The sequence below is a fragment of the Phaeodactylum tricornutum genome, chromosome 22, assembly GCF_000150955.2.
Source record: "Phaeodactylum tricornutum CCAP 1055/1 chromosome 22, whole genome shotgun sequence".
NCBI lineage: Eukaryota > Bacillariophyta > Bacillariophyceae > Surirellales > Neidiaceae > Phaeodactylum > Phaeodactylum tricornutum.
In genome coordinates, this window is record NC_011690.1 from 20,975 (window position 1) to 38,773 (window position 17,799).

A 17,799-nucleotide genomic window follows, 5' to 3' on the forward strand; every position below is an offset into this window, starting at 1 on the left:
AAATGCTATTAGTGATTCAGTGGCATCTGTAGGTCGTATCAGTGTAAGTGGCTCTCCCTCATCGTTGGCAATATTCGTCCTTGTCGCCAACGGAAGTTGAACAATATCTGATGGTTGCAGAAAAGAATTGGCGTCTGTAAGAGATTGCTCGCGGATACTTTTTCCAAATGGATAATGAATTGAGCCTCCTTCACACTATGCACCACCCGCCAATATGAGTAAGAGCGAAAAGAATTGACTAATAAACACAATCAGTTGTGCTCGGCAGAAACGTACCTTAAAATAGGACATATTTTCAACGACCGAAAGGGTGGGTACACCCATGGAGGTAAACATTTCGATTCCTTTTTGAGTGTCCGACAAGGCAAGCTTCGATGGGGTGGTGACCGCCACAGCGCCACTTAGTTGCAGATCCTGAAGAACCCCGATTTGAACGTCGCCGGTTCCCGGAGGCATATCGAGGACCAAGACGTCCAAATCTCCCCAGTCAGTTCCTTTCAATCTGTCGAAGAGTCAAAGAATCTGTGTCAGCTTACAATATCTACCTCTCTGACAGATGGCGAATCACTTATTCATCATTTGTTATCCACGCACAATTGGGAAACTACTTTGCCCGCGAGCGGTCCTCTCATGATGGCGGCTCCATTTTTGTTCGGACCGCTTCCGGGAACGCCGGAGTCTTTGGCCACAAAGCCAAGTGACAAGGCTTTCACCCCCTTGTGTTCAATGGGATATACCATCCCGGTACCTTTTGGGGATCGCCGCACAGTAACATCCTTAGGGTGTATCAGTAAAGGCAAAGAGGGTCCGTATATGTCAATATCCAAAAGACCGACGCGTCCACCCATCCGGGCGAGTTCGTATGCTAAATTGACTGCTACAGTTGACTTTCCCACGCCCCCCTTGAACAAAAGAAAAAGTATGAACGAAAATAAGAAATAGAGCCCAAGTCAGTTCTTTTCCTACCAATGGAAACCACAGCGTAGCAGACCTTTCTTCGAGGCCGCATAAATCTCTCATACCTTACAACTGTAGACAGCCAAGAAGTGCGTAACATTGGCTAAACCCGGCCCCAAACTTTTCACCAGCTCGTCTGGATCGTCCATTAGACGCGCCATCATTGAAACAGGTGCGGCGGGTAGCACTTGGACCGAGACTCTCGCAGAAACACTAGACTTGCCCCTATCGTTCAACCAAGTCCGCAACTCCTGTTCCGCCTCATTGCGAATGTTTTCTTTCAAGTCGTCTAGCAAGGGATGCAACAACGACGGCGGTCTCAACAGGATTTGCAAGGAGCCGTCAGTCGACGATACTGATACTTTTTTGTGCAGCCACTGCAGATCCTGGAGCGTCTGACCCAAGACGGGGTCTCGCACCTTCTGAGCAACCCTCCCGCAAACGCGATCTTCCAAATCTGCCATTTCACGTCGGCTGAAAGCTGCCAAAGGAAAAGACGAAACTGTAGAAGAGCATCTCTTTGAGTGGCTCCTACTGTAACAAGGGGGATACGCGTTTCGTGGTTGCGTCTGAGCCCCCTGGCAGCGAGAATTTTGTGGCAGCTTTGGTGGTTCCAAGAAAGAACATCTCGAGATCTGCCGCAAGCTTGAGCTCGCCCAAACCTTCGGTAACGCAGAGATCGCTGGCTTTCGGCCTACCAAGGGGAGCATATTATAGTTTTCGTCGTAATGGGAGCAAAAGCAACGAATACGAAAAGGAAAAGCGGAGCGGGACGGGTCTCGTTTTCGACCGCCAGTATTTCTACTAGAAGGGTATGTAATTCAAACGATGATAAAATGTAACAATGATATCAGGCAAAGAATGGATTCCTGCGATACTACAGAAATCCCTAATGTAACATCGAGTAGATGAATGTTCCCGTGTTGCGACTGCCGAGCCGTGAAACATACGTCATTGATCAACATACCCGGAAATAAATGATTGCTTGACGCCACAAAACCCACTGGACACATCACGAAAACAAGGGCGTGTGAGACAAACCTTGATCCATCGGTTTTGTGTGTGCTGGCGATCTTTCCTATTGCCTTACAAGTCCGCTACTTGGTAAAGGAGACGAAGACCAGAACCACAAAAGCACTGTCGGATCCATCATGAAAAGCGCTGCATTTCTTCTCGGACTTGTATCGCTTAGCGCTGCCTTTACCCCGCAGCCCCGGATTTCATTGGGTGCCAGAGCCGTTTGTGGTACAACCTTATACGCTGCCGTCGCCTCCGTAAAGGATGTTACCGACGATGCGTCGGATCGCATGGCGAAATCGGTCGATTCGGTCCGCTTGAACCTACAATCGGTCCGTACGGGTCGAGCCTCGGCCCAAATTTTGGATCGCGTCAAGGTGGATTACTACGGCGTCGAAACGCCGCTTAACCAAATGGCCACGATCAGTGTTCCATCTGCCCAGCAACTGTCCATTGATCCTTACGATAAAACTTCTTTGAACAATATTGAGACTGCTATTGTGGAATCAGACTTGGGATTGACTACAAACAACGATGGATCCATCATCCGCATCAACATTCCTTCCATGACAGAAGATCGGCGTAAGGAGATGCTAAAGCTCTGCAAGTCCATTGGGGAAGAAGGAAAGGTTGCGGTTCGGAATATTCGACGGGATGGTCTAGACACCATCAAAAAAATGGAGAAAAGCAGTGATATTGGTACGTGCCGAATAATGCAATTGAACGGCCGCGCTCACACTGTCTCGTTTCTGATCTAACGATTTGCTATTCGGAATCCTCTGGTTCCATTCGTAGGCGAGGACGAAATGAAGGATGGTCAAGACACCATGCAAAAGCTCACCGATAAGAATGTCAAAGAAATTGATGAAGTTGTCGGTGCTAAAGAGAAGGAAGTCATGAAGGTTTAGACCAAAACGGGCAAAACGCATTGAATTGGTCTTCTCGCACGTAGGTCTACGAAAGCAAAATAATCACCAGTAGCATTTCCAGATAATAGTAGAGAAACATCGTTTTGCAATATGATGCTTGAATTATCAAAGGCTAGATGCTCCAATGTAGGTGAACCTGGCGATATTCGTCATAGCCTCGATGTGAGTTGAACACATGAACTAACTGTAAACGTAAAAGATGCCGTGGGTCTATCTATAATTATTCCGCATTGAGTCTCGGAGCGACATATTGGACGACTGACTTTCTATTTATGCAAGCACGCTTATATGGGGGGGGGGGGGGAGCTCTTGCCACGACCAGAATTCGGCTGCAAGGACGGTTAAACGCTACGGGTGACTGAGGCTTTCTACTAGAATGCCTACTGGAACGGTACGGTTTTTCTGCTGACTGTGAATACGACGGTCTCGCTGTCAGTTTCCTACAGAACAAGCCTCCAACAGAATACTTTGGGGAATTACCTGCAAGCCAACTATCATACATTGCAGGCCAAAGGAGCTTACTGCATCATGAAGTGGACGAATGTCCATATTTGGCTCGGTGTAGGGACGCTACTCGCGGGACGGGAATCCAGCACCGTACACGCCGAGTCGCACGAGCACCGTTCCCGGAAGCTCGCAGTAGCCGTTGCGTCTCGGTAAGTCCCGAAGCATTGCGTGTACGATCAGGTTATGTACCGGAATGAATTTACACTCACCAGAAATGGCGCTTGTGTCCAAATCGGGTGGGTCTTCTTTCTATAACAGTGTCTTGCAGAAGTCAGTGAACGACTTTGTGACGAATTCAATTGCGCGACCGCAGCAGTTGAACTTGCCGCCCCAGATGCAGCAGCAATCGCCGTTGCATCTCCACAGAACTTTAGAAGATGGATCCAATGTAGAATGCGATGCTGCCTTTATGGAGTGTATTCTCAACGACAAGTGCGTAGAGTGCTTTCTGAAAATGCAAACGGAAGGGATCGATTGGGCGTTCGTCACCAAAGAAACGCCGTGCGATTCGGTCTTGGAGACGCTCTACGACAAAACGTTTTGTCTCAATCAGCGTGGTGATGAAGCCGCTGAGGGAATCTTTTGTAGTACGTTTGCTGCTTGTGTGGATACAACACAGGAAGTCCCAGAAGAGGACGACAAAACGATTGATTGCAGCAAGCTTACTAAATGTGATTGGCCCGGAATCCATCTTAGCTTTTTGGGGGATGGTGTGTGTCACGAGAATCTGGAGGGTTGCTACAATACAGCCGTTTGTAATTACGATGGGGGCGACTGCTGCGACGACACTTGTTCGACCGACAGCGACTACAAAAAATGTGGACAAGATGGGTTTTCGTGCAAGGACCCTAGTAGTGCCAAATGTGACTCCTCTCTTACCACGGGCTGTCCGATAAGCGACGACGACGATGGCGCGTTCCCTTTACCACCCCAGTGCTCTGATTCCCAAGCGATTTATCGTTTGGTCATGTACGATTCCTTTGGCGATGGCTGGGACGAGACAGTTCTCACAATTCGGGATGCTGATACCAGACGTAGTGTTTACACCGGATCTTTGCAGGAAGGGTCACAGGGGACTCAACTTATCTGCCTCAGTCGCTATGCCCAGTGCTATCACGTCGATGTCAACGGTGGCACCTGGGGCAACGAAGTCTCGTGGGAAGTCAAGCCCTACACAGATGGTACTCCGGCCTTGGCTGGTGGAAGCTCGCCTATGAGTTGCGACTTTTCCGTCTCTGGAGGCAAATGTGAAAAAACATGCACCGGACGACCCAATATTCGTCCCGCAGACGATCCAGAGTACAAAGAATTCAAGGAAATGTATACTTGCATCAACGAAAAGTGTCCGATTCAGGTAGGGGCATGTCAGAAGGACGAAGCTTGCAGCAACTGTTTTGTGGAAGAGGCTCCCGATTACTGTTTTGGCATTGACACATTTAATGCGGTAGTCGATTGTACCTTGTGCAAGTGTAGTGGAGTCAAAGATAGTGATTTCTGCGACAAGAAAGCGTCCCCAGGTATAATCATCCCGGATGCAGACGCCAAGCCCGGTGGAGATTCTGTCAAGAAACCCTGCACACCAGCTGAGACACTCAAAGGTGGGCAATCTGTAATAAAGTTTAGCCAGTGCACTGATTTGGATCAAGTTGGTATGATGGTAACCGATTTCGATCAAAGCAACTTTGGGGATTTGGATGTGTTCGAAATGTGCGCACATTCGTTCAACAAGGATGTCAACCATGGTGGACGCACGGCACAAGGATGTATGCAAATTCTTGCCAACACCATGAATACTGCCGCGAGAGACTCGAATTCCTCGGAGGATCAACGCACTACAGCAATTGCTGCCTTGGCCAAATTCCTGTACACAGACGCGAAGAGTTTTTGCGATTGCGCAAAAGATGCTTCTGATAATTGCCCTCTCTGTCCTTCATTCGCCAATTTCAAGACTCTCTTATACGAGTCACTAGATGCATGTCAATCTTTGGACGAGATCGACTGCGACGCTTGGGACGAGTTTCAAAAACCGTGTAAGCAGAATCTACAGTCCACGTTTGGAACGATCGATTTCACGAAGGAGGAACAGTGTGATTTTGTCCATGATAATAGCTGCGGTGGCGCTGGTCCATTTCCAGCCTTTCGTCGACTTGATTGCGGAGACGAGCTGGAATCTACTGTTTGGAACTTCTACCTTGACTTTGCCAAAGGCTGTTTAAGCGATGCCCCGCCGACCCCTGTAAGCCCAACTCCGTCACCAGTGACTCCGCGGACCGCCGTCCCCGTTGCACCAGCTCCAACGCCGGTCAATCCTTCACCCTACGATCCATCTCCTGCGCAGCCGTCGGACAACAAAAAGCCATATGTGCCTCCAGAGGAACGTGACAAGAAAAAGTCGAAAGACGCCAAACCCGACGACACGAGCAGTAAGAAGAAATCGCACTGGTTCCGAAATCTTTTCATTCTTTGTTTGCTCTGTGGAGGAGGTTATTACTACTACAAACGCCGATCAGAGTTTAGCTTCGTTCGCTACCGCCGGGCTCGGAACTTTGGCGGCGACGAAGATGGCGTGTACAGCGGTCTCACAATGGAAAGCTCCACATCATTCGAGCCGCCGTCATTGCCACCAACTCCTGCTGCCATGGGCAACTACACATAACTAAAAAACATTGCATATCCTTTTATTACTTCCATCATGTCCCCACGTTTGGAGGGCAGGAACCGCTGCCTCTGAGATAGATTAGTGCCAGCTTTTTTCTATGAAAACCAATCTAAAAGGTAGATGCAATTTACAACTCTTAAAATACAGGCATGTGTGGAAAAGTCTAGAGATGTTGGTGTTGAATTGATAGCATGTGCTTTGTTGCTGTTGAGTCTTATCAGAGATGCGAGCAAAAAACGGGTTGCAGGTCCGAGTCGTTGTACCAGGCACACCAGCTTCGACGAAAGGGATCGTAATATACATGGACCTCGCCGTTTAGTGAAGCCTCCACCCGTGTAATGTTAGCGAGCGCCTGTATTCGATATCGCTCTTCCTGGTGGGAATATGAATGACGTAATCGTTCTAGTGTTCCGAGTTTTCTCAGTGAGGGTAGCGTTTCGATTGCTGGTGATTCTACAACAGCAAGTACTCCATGGGGTCTATTGATATCATAGGTATCGACATTTGTCGCACATGTTGGGCGGACACCGGAGGCGTTGTCGCCAAGTCGGGCCACATTTACTGCAACACACAGAGATTGTGCAATCTTACGTGCACCTGAACTATGCCGAATTGAGTGAAAGAAAGATGTTGAATCTCGACCTGCTTGTACCATGACTGTTTCCGGTGAACCGGGATGATTCATCAGGAAAGGTGTTAAATCGTAAATATGTCCATTGAGTCCAATCAAACATGAGTCAAACGTATTCTGCCCGGCCAAGACATAATTTAAATAACTCAGGCCGAACAAGAAATAGAACTCCTTGTCGTAGATTGGTGGAACCAATCCGGATCGGTCGAAAGCACCGCGTCCAATCGTCCATGCGTGGATCAGCCACGCGTAATCACGATGCCAGAGAGACTTCCACAAGGCTTCACTCGTTTCTCCGCATTCAACAGCATCTTGGCATGATTTATCAACGCACGCAAAACTCACAACATCTTTCGGAAGAAGAAACGATAGAATATTAACCAACGCATCCGGAGGCAAACGCGTCAAAGAATTCGTACCGACGTGAGTTTCGTCAGTGTTTGTAGGAACAGAAATCGTGATAGCTTTGGGTGGAGAGGAGGAGGAAGATAAACCTCCGAAACTCCAGAGCTTCACAAAATGATGACGCGATGCCGAGAGCTTCCAAGCATAGCAAGAAGCAGTCATGTATTTAATGATCGGTGTCAGTGTAGGTAGAACTGACGCGCCTGAGCAGTACAAGCCAGCCCCGTTTAGGAGTTCTTCTGTTTCGGCTTCGTGTTGATCCATAGCACACCACCACTCGTCCATACCAGTCGAGCCATCCTCGGTGCTCTTTCCCGTCACAGTAGCATCCTCCGGAGCTGCGTAACAGTGGTTGCAACTCATCTCTCTCCGGAATACAGTTATTGCACCCAAAGTGATCAACAGCACCATTTGAGGGCCCGAGACACAAGCGTTCTCACAAAGACTCGAGGTCAATTGTCTAGTGTAGTCCATCTTCTATCTCTGTTCGAATCCCAAGGCCCGTTCAAAGGTGACAGAGTGTGCTATAAAACTTCGGAGGATACTGGAGCCCGACTTCTGTGTCGCAAGATTTCGTTCGTTTTCGATTGGGCCTGGCGATGCGCACCCGATTTTCTGCCGTCGTCATCGAGATCGAGAAAGCAGTTTTTGGTGTATCCTGCGGGGGCGCAGCTGTTCGGACAGACGGCCATAGCCTACTTTGCCCGAGCCGCGGTGGCATGTATTACAGTTAGTCGAAGGAATCGAAGGAACAATGGCATCATCAACTGCAGTCCTGCCAAGTCGTGACAGAAAATCGAACGTCAGTCTGTCCACCAGACTAAGGCTACGAGAGCTTTCCCGAAACATAATAAAATACCAGACACCATGGTCATTGGGGAAAGTATGAACTCCTGATTGTATATGAAGAAGCTTACTAGAAAACAAAGTTATACAGAACTTACTAGGACAATGCCTATATAGACAGCCACTCATATATTACCTCCATCTTTCTTCTGCGTCATCCACACATGATTTCTTCGAGCCGAAGAAGTGCGCCACAGCTTCATCAGAGGACTTGATCACGATTCGGCCAGTTCCTTGTCAACGAGTCGAGAAGTACCAAACATACTTTGGGCGACCTCGTATTGTTCATTCCATCCATTTCTCCAATCTCTGTACTATCTCCTCGCAACAGCAAATGAATGGAAGACATCCATGACACGCGGTGCAATAGCAGTCAAACAGTCGTTGATCAAACCGAGAAAGTAACTTTCGGCCTCGTCGTCCGATAAGTGCAACATAAATCGTTCTTCAACCTTTGCAATGACACCATCCGCGTCGGCCATTGGATTATTCGACAGATCTTCAATACCAGCGTCACTCATTAAGCTCAGTAGATTAAGTACCAATCCCGCACTCTTGCGCAGAGCATTGTATGCTTGGCAAGCCAACGAACAGAATTGACGATATTCACTCGAATCTATACCCCCCATACCATCAACCATCTACGTGAAAAAGAGACAAAAAACTAAGCATGATTCAAAAGATTTGTTTTCACCTGCACACAATGACAAGTCGCCATTTACCTCCCGTGTTAGTCGGAAAACTGGCGGAAGTGGTTTGGGATCTACCGAAAGCAAACATGTGTTGCAGTAAGAAATAATGAAAAAGAAACAAGTGTTTGGCTTTACCTGTGGACAAAACTTACCACGCCCGAACGCGAAGCCAAAATCAATGTGAAACAAGTGGCCAGTCTGCCGTAACAGGATATTGTCTAAATGGCGATCTCCAATCCCCAAGAGGAATGTAATGACGCAATAACCTGCGCAACTGCGAATGTAAGTCGACAGAACCTCTGGCTTAATGTCGTACTTTGCATTGCTTTGCGGCGATGCCGACTGGAAAAATTGGAGCACAGACCCACTATGGGTCGACAGCACTTGAGAAATAGGCAAAGATCCATCCACAAACTCTAGCAAGCCTGACGACCGAGAGATCGCAATGACTGAATATGGCATTAAGCACAAGTCCAGAGCAGCTCGCTTCAGAAGACCGTCCATCAGCTGGATCATCATGATTATCAGCTGGTCTTGCCGTAGATCATCGCCAGTCTTGACAATTACCTGGTAGCTCGTTGAATATTCTGCCTGCTTTGGACTAATCGGAGCATGTCCCCATTTCTCTACAGATTTTGAATTATTGCTTCCTTCGACACGAAACTCGACAAGGGCTGGATATAGAGCAGACTTGAACATTTTAACCGTGTCGTGCGCAACTCCATAGACAAGAACGTCGGGAGCTGAAGGCAACGGAACTGGTTCACGGTTAACTTTCTTGTCGTAGCCCTCTTTTGATAGCAACGTCTGCAAAAGCGCTTCCTTTTGGTCCTTCTTCCCTCGCGAATCCCGACACCGGAGCTGAATATCCATGATACCTGATATGTATTCGTCTTGAGCCACTAAAACCTCCCATATAGTCCGTTGGTTCCGTCCACCAGCCTTAGATCGATCACGCTCAGTAGATTGACCGTCGCTTGCTCGAAACGTTGAACTTAGCTTCGAGACAGAAGACACAATCGATTTGAACGGAGTCGCTGAGGTTTGACCACTATTTTTATTGTCATTCCTCCCAGAAACCACGAACGGTGTATCAGATAGCTGGACCTTCAATGCTTCGAATACATCTCGATATCGGGAACCGTGTGTGGGATTTTCGAGTTCGACTTTCAGATACCAATACAAGAAGTTCGCTAGTTCAATGTTCTTGGACGCCCGATCAATTAAGAAGGTCGCGAGCGATGATACCTGGGTTTGTTTTGAGGAGATGTTGCTCAATTTTCCGAGTCTCGCTGGAGTGCCATTTTCCAAAGCCTCTATATTTTCATATTTGAGGGCTTGTACAAGCTGAAGGAGATAGAGACGAAGCTCAGTGTCCGGTGCGGACTGCAGAGTATCGATTGCATACGAGCGAACAAGGTTAGTTTGGAAGGCAACATGCTTTCCCAGTAGCTTCAAAGCGTCAGTAACTTCGATAGGACTCCGTTTACGCCATTGTTCTAGGAGCTCCGCTGCTTGAACAACCTCGCTATCAACAGACCAATCGACAGCAACAAGAAATTTTGTTAACGCTCTCCTATTGTCAACCAAGCTAAAGCGAAATCTCCACAAAAGATCTTTCTCTTCCCGTGTGGGATGATGAGACGGTGAATCAATGATTGCAGCCAAACGATGCCGTTGTTCTCGATCTGGCTTTAGCGCAGGATCGACTAGACCACGCAAAAGATCATGTGCCAGAGTCCGATATTTGTCCTCGACTGGGTTGTCGTGCTCATTTTCATAATCCAGAAATTGAACGAGTTGCATAGGATCGAAGCTATCCTCGTTCATTAATTCTGTACGTTTTCGATAAAGAGACAGATCTAACGGTGATACGGCACCTGAAGCGCCGTGTTGCGGTACTGGGTAGAATGTTTCCTCATGAAGAATTGGAATATCGAAAGTCGGTAACTCTACGATCAGCGTGTTGCTGCCGTCGGTTATCTCCAGCACTGACTAAGCGATCACTTAGTAAGAAAGAACATACTTGAAAAAATATACGACCTACAGCACTTACGTCTTTTCGGGTACTTGCGGTTTTCAAGATCGCTTCTGCTTGTTCCTTTTCAAGTATGTCAAGCCAAGGAACTTTGGGTATTTCTCCAAAAGCTGCAAGGTTCGATACAAGTGGACCCTTCTCGTCGAATCGTTGCAGTTCGTTCAATATAAGAGATGCCTTCCAAACAGAATCTGAATTAACAGGATCAGCCAATTCTTCGTCGCGTGTTTGCAGCGGAAACAATCCATGATTCTCCGTGTTCATTGTCACGGACGCTTTAAGCTCTGATCGCTGCAAACCGGTAAGGAGCTTGCCAAATTTACTGAATATTGGCAACGTTGCTTGGTAAACCTGAATTGGCATCATCGAACGTTAGGGAAATGACTACTTACTGAGGAAGCGCCGACGCGAGAGTGACTTACAACAATTCCTCCATACGACAGAACATCGAACAGAAGATATGCATCCCGAGGTAAATCTCTCCAACGAAGTGGCAAGCAAATAGAGCAGTCCCAAAAGCAATCATGGGTAGCTCTCGCAACACTTGGTCGTAAAAAGTTGTCTGTCTTTTCTTCCTTTGTGTGGTCATCTTCTTCCGATAAAACACTTCGTTCGTTCAATAAGGCTGTTGGTGTGTGGCAGGAGATTGGCACTAAAGCGAGCCCCCCAACACCGTAGATACCAACTCGGACCTTCCATTCCTCATGGTTTGAATCTGCATCGAATTCTTCCAATGAAACGTGCGCCGATCGAATCATCAAGCACACGTGTGAGGTCTGTGACAGAGATGTGTGCGGCATCCATGTTACGTCTACCCATTTTTCTTTGTACCCGGCCTCGGCAGCATCATGTACACGCCCTTTCGACGACGCCGTCGCTGCTGCCGCTCGTGGTCCCATCATAACGCGTCCACTTCATACAATCAGTCCAATTGCTACTTGCTCGTGTGTTCGGTTTGCAAAGTCTGCTATAGAGCAGAATGAGCAAGTTTTTGGCGCAAGAAATTTATCTGACTGACTGACAGAGAAGAATTTCCTGTTACAGTTACTGTGAAAAATGTGAGGATTCTGATGTCTGCCTGTATGTACGTATTCACATGTCTAGGTTTTGCCAAGGTATCATTGTTTCGTTCGTCAACGCAATATGTAACATAGCTGGAAGGACGAGCTGCCAAGGATTTTGACAGTGAAACTAATTCTTCGCTGTCTGTGCTGATTCCACTAGGTTGTGAAAACGTCGTGTGCGTAAAGACGCTCATTGCCAATCACGAACGACGCCGCCATATCAACGGAAGCTGTCGACGTCGCAGGAATGGGTGCAGGTTCCCTTCCACCGCTGCCATTACCATTCTAGCGTCAAAATTTGAATCCTTTCTATTAGTGGGCAGAAACACGGGCTTAAATTACATCACCTTCGAAATCTTCCGTAGCCATTTGTTCCGCTCCGTTAGTAGTGTTCTCAGTGTCGTCCTTTTCGGCTTTGACGGGTGTCCCACCGCCCCGGGGGTAGTGATTTTCGTACCAAAAATCGGCAATCTGCTCTCTCGTACAAATCCATACGTCTCGGTGGTAGGATTTGGCAAAGTCAATAAAGTCAGACAATCCAGCGACGCGGCCCGGGCGTGCCAAACGACAGTGCAAACCGACACTCATCATTTTTGGCTGACCGGCACGACCTTCCTCAATGAGATACCTGGCGCACAAGCAGTATGAGACACAAACATGTCGATAATTTTGTCCCACGAGCACTATCGGACCGCACTTACTTGAGTGTCTCTTTGAGCATTTGGCAAAAGTCCTTACCGGTAGCGACTCCGGCTGGACTGGTGAATTTCATGTCGTTCTCAGCCAACGAGTAAGGAATAATCAAACGTGGCATCCCGTCGACATCAACAGTCCAATAGGGAAGGTCGTCTTCATAAGAATCGGAATCATACTTGAAGCCGCCTTCCTCGTGAACGAGCCGTCTAGTGTTGAGATTGGGCTGGGGCGGCGAGACGATGAAAATTGATGAGACATTGTGATCACCGCGAATGTGCAAATTGAAATTTTTACTTACCTTTCCTTGATAAAACCCGACGGGCCTTTTTCCGAGGAGTTTTTCGTGAATGCGAACCGACCGGGCGATATGTTCCCGTTCCGTATCTTCGTCGACATCCTGGTAGTCGATCCAGCGATATCCATGCGAGGCAACTTCCCAGTCCGTCTCTTTGAGAGCGCTACACACCGCAGGATTGCGTTCCAGGGCCATACCGACCGCAAATACGGTCGTCGGTACCTTCTTTTTCGTAAAAAGCCTATGGAATCTCCAGAATCCTACCCGAGCTCCGTAATCGTATAGACTTTCCATGTTTTTGTGTCGTTGGCCCTCTGGCGTAACGAAGGAACAACATCGACAAAGCGGTTGAGAGTTTAGAGGCTTTGATCGCACCAAGTTGTGCTCCCGTTCAATGACATACCGAATGCCGCTGCCCCGGTGATTTCGGAAAGAAGCTTCTCGCTCTCCCCGTCGCCGTGCAAAAGGCACTTTTCACCGCCCTCTTCGTAGTTGATGACGAAATTCAAAGCAACCTTGGTACCTTTGGGCCATTTGGGAGCGGGTGGATGACTACCGTAGCCCAGCAAATCTCTTCCGCCGTATTTGGTGAGGCCATCGTTTTCGTGGTAGCATTTGTAGTCGGACGGAGTCGTCATGATGGGTGAAGAAATACGAAGTGAGTTACCGAGGAGTAGGTGGTTGTCGAATCTCGGAAGCTCTTCTCGTGTGGGCGAGGGGAGACCAAGGAACAATTTAACTGTGACAGTGATGCTATGCCGTGTACGGCTACTACTTACATACTGTTAATCGTCACTGTCAATGTGCGGTTTCCCTTCGCTGGTATGGCCACAATGCAAATGACTGCCGATGACATCATCACTTTTTGTTGGTTCAAATTTGGAAATTATTTTTAAAAACAAGAATTATTTGAATACTGTACCTTGTCCGATTTGGAAACCTATCGTGTTCGTATCATGAATTCGCGAGGCCCCACACGGTTGTTGACACGACTGTTAGTTGCCTGCCGGCCTGCTTTTTACGGAGCTGGCAGAAGCGACAGTGCTTGAAACCAAAAACACGTTCCACCACAGCTAACAATCGTGGGAAGAGATAGAATTGTTTCTCACAATCAGTGAGCAGAACAAATTTTTTCTGCAACTTTGCAGACACGTGCCGTCCCGTACCGCTCTCTATTGTTGTTGCTCGTGGACTCGTTCCACTCAGATATAACTGTACGGCTCTAGTCATTTCAAAATGTACCCTCGCGTGAGGGAACAGTTTGTTATCTTAGGTCTCGTCACAACGCTACTCTCGGTGGTCAGTCCATCCCCTGTGGATCAACTCCGGAGAGTCATCGCTCTCGATCGACTACCTACCTCCTATTTTGGCAGTATTGCCACCTTTGGGGATCCTTTATCCACGACCGTGCGTGCCAATTTAATGGTACCGCCTGACGATTCTTTCTTGTGTCAACGCCCGACCGCGTTGCAAAATTTCACGATACCAACGCGTGTAGAATCGGAATCGTCCGGACTTCCCATTGCTCTCTTTGTCAGTATCGACGGCTGTTCGCCTGAACAAAAAGCTCGCGTCGCGTTGGATCTGCGAAAGAATGTGAACTCCCTGGTCCAATATCTGTTGGTGTATTCCCCCATCCCCAGTCGGAACAATACGTTTCTGCGCCTTATGCCAGACAGCCCCGATGTCGACAACAAATACGCTGAAATTGGCATCATCTACATGCCGTACGAATTCGCCCTAGGCATTGCAACACAGATGCGCTCCAAGGCCTCGACGCAATCGGTCAACCCTGCTTTCATGGCGGAAGGTAACGAACTCTGGCAATTTCTGCTGCAAATTGAAATGTATGATCCCTTGCGCGGGGATTATAACAATACCGCGCAGGCAGAAAGTTTCTACTGGTTTCGGTTCGTACTCTTTTCCTTGTTAATTATTTCGCCGTGCCTGCGAGCCGGGTATCTGTGGTACGCGGGAGGTGGCCGGTTCATTTTTCAACGCAACGAACGCGGGCGCATCGTGGGGTTACAATACGTTCCGTAAGTGTCCGTATCAAAATAATAGATAGGGTTTGTGGCATTTGTTTCTCATCTCGTTTTGTTTGCAACAGACCCATACCATATTGGCTGACCGCCGGACGGTTTGTCCAAGCGCAGCGCCACGAAACGTTGGCGAATACGTTGAACGAAGAGCAGTTTTTAGCGCTACCGGAAATTGAATATAAGGAATATGTCAACCATGACGGAGACGGTGATGCCGATGCTTCAACAAGCGACGAAGCTGACGAAAGTGTGGCATCCTCAGCGCAAGAGAATGCCGTCGTAGCGAACAAAAATGACGTCTTTAGCTTTCATAATGAAGAGGTGGACGTGGAGCAAGCGTTAGGGGCACCAACACCAAACAGGGATACTGAAAACATGGCAACGGGAGACTTTGGAGCTGCACTATCTTCTTTCTCGACTACGTGTACCATGTGTTCCATTTGCATCGACGATTTCGAAGCGAACGAAAAGTTAGTTTTGCTACCAAAATGTCAGCATGCATTCCATAAAGAGTGTATACATCCCTGGCTTACTGAAAGACAAGGATGCTGCCCACTTTGTAAGACGGAGGTGTTAGAACAGAGGCCGGGAGGCGAAGGCTCGCCATCAGCGAGTGTGAACGACTCTTCCTCTACCGAATGATTGAATGGCAAAGAATCCCCTACCAGTTCCGCGCTGTCACATGCAGAGCTTCCGAAAAAATAGCGACATTCTTGAGGTTATGCCATACTACCACTCAATAGTGTTTTTTGGGGGGAGCGAGCCTTTTACAGAGTGGATGACAAAGCTACCGATATGCTGGAGGTTGCGTGGTATCACGCCGCGTTGTTAACGTTTACTCCCAAACGCCAAGTTGCCCAGGTAGTAGTTGATCCGAGTCATTTATGAGCGCTGTCTCAATAGTTGGATTGAACCAGGAGGGTGCTTAGCGAGTGCCAGTCCCCGTCTTTTCGATTTATAGGCTAATGCAAACGCTGGTTGTCTGCACACTGTATTACACGATGTTCGAGAATCTGGCAGTGAGCCTTAATGTAAGCAAAACCAGTCATGTCTATGTTGGACTGACGTCCAGACAAAGGGCCTTCCGTTTCTTGAACTAAAATGGAGATAGCTAATATTTTCGTCTTTATATGATTATTTAGCAAGCATTTCTATGAATAACTTGTCGACATCGTGGCAATGCTGATATACATTAATAAGCGAACCTTTTAAATAGTTAACGCTTTGCGCGCGCCCCTCTCATATCCATTATTGGCCGATGACGGTTTCATTGACCAAGAAACTTGCAATATATTCCAAGGGTCTGTAGATTTCGCTGCTCAATTTTCATTTGCAAGGACCTATTCAACGTATACGAACATACAGCCATAATATCAAGCTCGTCACATTTTACTGTAAACGGGACGATTGTATCCTTCCTTGTTTCGACAAAGACCGAGAACTCCGCTCCCTCCAAGAAATCTGAGGTACGTTGTCAGCGAAAGGGAATCTGGAGTAAGTTGACGAGTCTGCACGATTGATTCCGGCTAAGTTTCTCTTATCCTGGACTGCTGTTTCGTTTCGGCTGGTACTCGTAAAAGGCGTATTTTCCCCTTTCTGACGGCGTATCGTCTGTCTGGCATATTGGAAATCAATTTTCCTTGTCGGGGAGACATGCCTGGATGTAGGTAGCTTATTGTATCTCACACTTCTTCTACTATCTCACGGCAGCCAGTCGAACTATGTCCGACAAAGAAGACGACGAAACCACAAAGGAATCGCTTCCATCACCGGACGAGACCGTGGATAAAGAAAATGATAATGAAATTTTCTACGATACGCGTGATGATCAATCAAGACTCTTTACGTGCGTTGAAAGTGAAGAGGTCCGCACAGCGAAAACTATTGCGCAAGACAAGATGATCGCATCTTCCACGCCTACTACCGAACTCGAGAAGACCATGAGTGAAACCTTGAAAAGAAAGCAAATACACATCGATCGTCTCACGAATGAAATCGTGAAGCTCAAAACATTCCTTAGCAAGCGAAAGCAGACCTACAAACGTAAGCGCAAGGATGACGGTGCTCCCACAAGGGCCTTATCGGCTTACAACATTTTCATCAAAGATCGCTTTGCCAAGTTGGCTAAGGACAATGAAAAGGCTTTGAAGAGTGATGACACAGGCGCACAACTCAGGCGAGTTCCCCCCGCTAACTTAGTTGCGTCTACTGGCAATGCGTGGAAGGAACTGACTGACGACGACAAGGCAAAATACGAGGAACGCGCCAAGGAAGATCGCAAGCGCTACGAAGATCAAATGTCCGAGTATGAGCCACCGGACAAAGCGTCAAACCGGAAACGCAACAAGACTGGTTACAATATGTTCTTTTCGGCTCACGTTATTCGCCTGAAGCAGACTGAGACTGGTGTTCCTTCGGAACGTGGATCTGTCGCGCGTTTGGTCGGCACAGCTTGGAAGCAGCTCACTCCCGATGAGAAGCAGTATTACGAGCGCGAAGCGGATAAGCACAACGGCATGCACCCCCTTCGAGACGGCGAAGACGAAGAAGACGTCGCCAAGCATGATCAGCCAGAGCACAACTATTATGCCCCTGCAGATATGCATATGCACATGGCGGCCGGAACCCATCCAGTGATGCATCACGTCCCACACGATCCTCGAGCAGGATACTACCCGCCGCCACATATGTACCCTCAGCCTCCGTACGGACATTTTGACTACAGCCAGCATCATCAGAGGCATGGGGGACGGGCAGCTGGAGTTTATCAAGCCAGCTATCATGCGCATCCCAGGCATGCTTATGAGGGATGAGATTCTATTGACTGTGAAGACAAATTGCTTACAGTCAGTATATGGCCCATGTTGTTCGGAGAAAGTGTTGCTTCATCTCACATTTGATTAAAGTAAAAAGAGTTAACGTTTGCTGGCTGTAACATTCATTTGCTAAATCTCACAGTGTCACTGTCAGTTGTTTTCTGTCGCGAAAGAGGGCTGGTAGGGTTTACCGTGAATCACAATG

The 17,799-nt window shown here is 47.9% G+C and overlaps 8 protein-coding genes across 8 annotated transcripts; 4 read left to right on the forward strand and 4 right to left on the reverse strand.

The window, feature by feature from the left end:
• Positions 1 to 285: 285 nt before the first annotated feature.
• PHATRDRAFT_4593 (predicted protein) lies at positions 286 to 923 on the reverse strand (the record flags this gene model as incomplete). The annotated part of the gene is made up of 2 exons (XM_002184133.1): positions 286 to 502; positions 595 to 923. Coding segments are annotated over 2 exons (546 nt in total), but the record flags the coding sequence as incomplete, so codon positions are not given.
• Positions 924 to 2,108: 1,185 nt separating this feature from the next.
• PHATRDRAFT_40048 (predicted protein) lies at positions 2,109 to 2,882 on the forward strand (the record flags this gene model as incomplete). Its single annotated transcript, XM_002184013.1, has 2 exons — positions 2,109 to 2,673; positions 2,770 to 2,882. 2 exons carry the CDS (start codon positions 2,109 to 2,111, stop codon positions 2,880 to 2,882), a joined length of 678 nt encoding a protein of 225 aa, XP_002184049.1.
• A 481-nt stretch (positions 2,883 to 3,363) lies between these two features.
• PHATRDRAFT_49357 (predicted protein) lies at positions 3,364 to 6,086 on the forward strand. The gene is made up of 2 exons (XM_002184014.1): positions 3,364 to 3,559; positions 3,669 to 6,086. The coding sequence occupies exons 1-2, from the start codon at positions 3,432 to 3,434 to the stop codon at positions 6,064 to 6,066; spliced, it is 2,526 nt and encodes an 841-aa protein (XP_002184050.1). The 5' UTR covers positions 3,364 to 3,431; the 3' UTR covers positions 6,067 to 6,086.
• Positions 6,087 to 6,180: 94 nt separating this feature from the next.
• Positions 6,181 to 7,636, reverse strand: PHATRDRAFT_49358 (predicted protein). Its single transcript, XM_002184134.1, has one exon. It carries the CDS (start codon positions 7,577 to 7,579, stop codon positions 6,287 to 6,289), a length of 1,293 nt encoding a protein of 430 aa, XP_002184170.1. The 5' UTR covers positions 7,580 to 7,636; the 3' UTR covers positions 6,181 to 6,286.
• Positions 7,637 to 8,014: 378 nt separating this feature from the next.
• On the reverse strand, positions 8,015 to 10,446 carry PHATRDRAFT_30282 (predicted protein). Its single transcript, XM_002184135.1, has 5 exons — positions 9,724 to 10,446; positions 9,301 to 9,585; positions 8,796 to 9,237; positions 8,674 to 8,714; positions 8,015 to 8,592 (listed from the first exon to the last, which is right to left on the reverse strand). Exons 2-5 carry the CDS (start codon positions 9,514 to 9,516, stop codon positions 8,266 to 8,268), a joined length of 1,026 nt encoding a protein of 341 aa, XP_002184171.1. The 5' UTR covers positions 9,517 to 9,585; positions 9,724 to 10,446; the 3' UTR covers positions 8,015 to 8,265.
• Positions 10,447 to 12,078: 1,632 nt separating this feature from the next.
• Positions 12,079 to 13,374, reverse strand: PHATRDRAFT_40052 (predicted protein; the record flags this gene model as incomplete). Its single annotated transcript, XM_002184136.1, has 3 exons — positions 12,079 to 12,373; positions 12,447 to 13,050; positions 13,140 to 13,374. 3 exons carry the CDS (start codon positions 13,372 to 13,374, stop codon positions 12,079 to 12,081), a joined length of 1,134 nt encoding a protein of 377 aa, XP_002184172.1.
• A 449-nt stretch (positions 13,375 to 13,823) lies between these two features.
• Positions 13,824 to 15,721, forward strand: PHATRDRAFT_49361 (predicted protein). The gene is made up of 3 exons (XM_002184015.1): positions 13,824 to 14,775; positions 14,847 to 15,248; positions 15,522 to 15,721. The coding sequence occupies exons 1-3, from the start codon at positions 13,973 to 13,975 to the stop codon at positions 15,664 to 15,666; spliced, it is 1,350 nt and encodes a 449-aa protein (XP_002184051.1). The 5' UTR covers positions 13,824 to 13,972; the 3' UTR covers positions 15,667 to 15,721.
• A 395-nt stretch (positions 15,722 to 16,116) lies between these two features.
• Positions 16,117 to 17,591, forward strand: PHATRDRAFT_49362 (predicted protein; the record flags this gene model as incomplete). The annotated part of the gene is made up of 2 exons (XM_002184016.1): positions 16,117 to 16,244; positions 16,489 to 17,591. Exon 2 carries the CDS (start codon positions 16,500 to 16,502, stop codon positions 17,589 to 17,591), a length of 1,092 nt encoding a protein of 363 aa, XP_002184052.1. The 5' UTR covers positions 16,117 to 16,244; positions 16,489 to 16,499.
• Between the last annotated feature and the right edge of the window lie 208 nt (positions 17,592 to 17,799).

Coding starts and splice junctions, on each gene's coding strand:
- PHATRDRAFT_49357 (XM_002184014.1), top strand. CDS start 3,432: ATGAAGTGGACGAATGTCCATATTTGGCTCGGTGTAGGGACGCTACTC. Junction 3,560..3,668: donor GCAGTAGCCGTTGCGTCTCG/GTAAGTCCCGAA, acceptor TTTCTATAACAG/TGTCTTGCAGAAGTCAGTGA.
- PHATRDRAFT_49358 (XM_002184134.1), bottom strand. CDS start 7,579: ATGGACTACACTAGACAATTGACCTCGAGTCTTTGTGAGAACGCTTGT.
- PHATRDRAFT_30282 (XM_002184135.1), bottom strand. CDS start 9,516: ATGGATATTCAGCTCCGGTGTCGGGATTCGCGAGGGAAGAAGGACCAA. Junction 9,238..9,300: donor CAGCCCTTGTCGAGTTTCGT/GTCGAAGGAAGC, acceptor ATTAGTCCAAAG/CAGGCAGAATATTCAACGAG. Junction 8,593..8,673: donor TTTTCCGACTAACACGGGAG/GTAAATGGCGAC, acceptor TTTTTCACGTAG/ATGGTTGATGGTATGGGGGG.
- PHATRDRAFT_49361 (XM_002184015.1), top strand. CDS start 13,973: ATGTACCCTCGCGTGAGGGAACAGTTTGTTATCTTAGGTCTCGTCACA. Junction 14,776..14,846: donor GTGGGGTTACAATACGTTCC/GTAAGTGTCCGT, acceptor TGTTTGCAACAG/ACCCATACCATATTGGCTGA. Junction 15,249..15,521: donor GATTTCGAAGCGAACGAAAA/GTTAGTTTTGCT, acceptor ACCACTCAATAG/TGTTTTTTGGGGGGAGCGAG.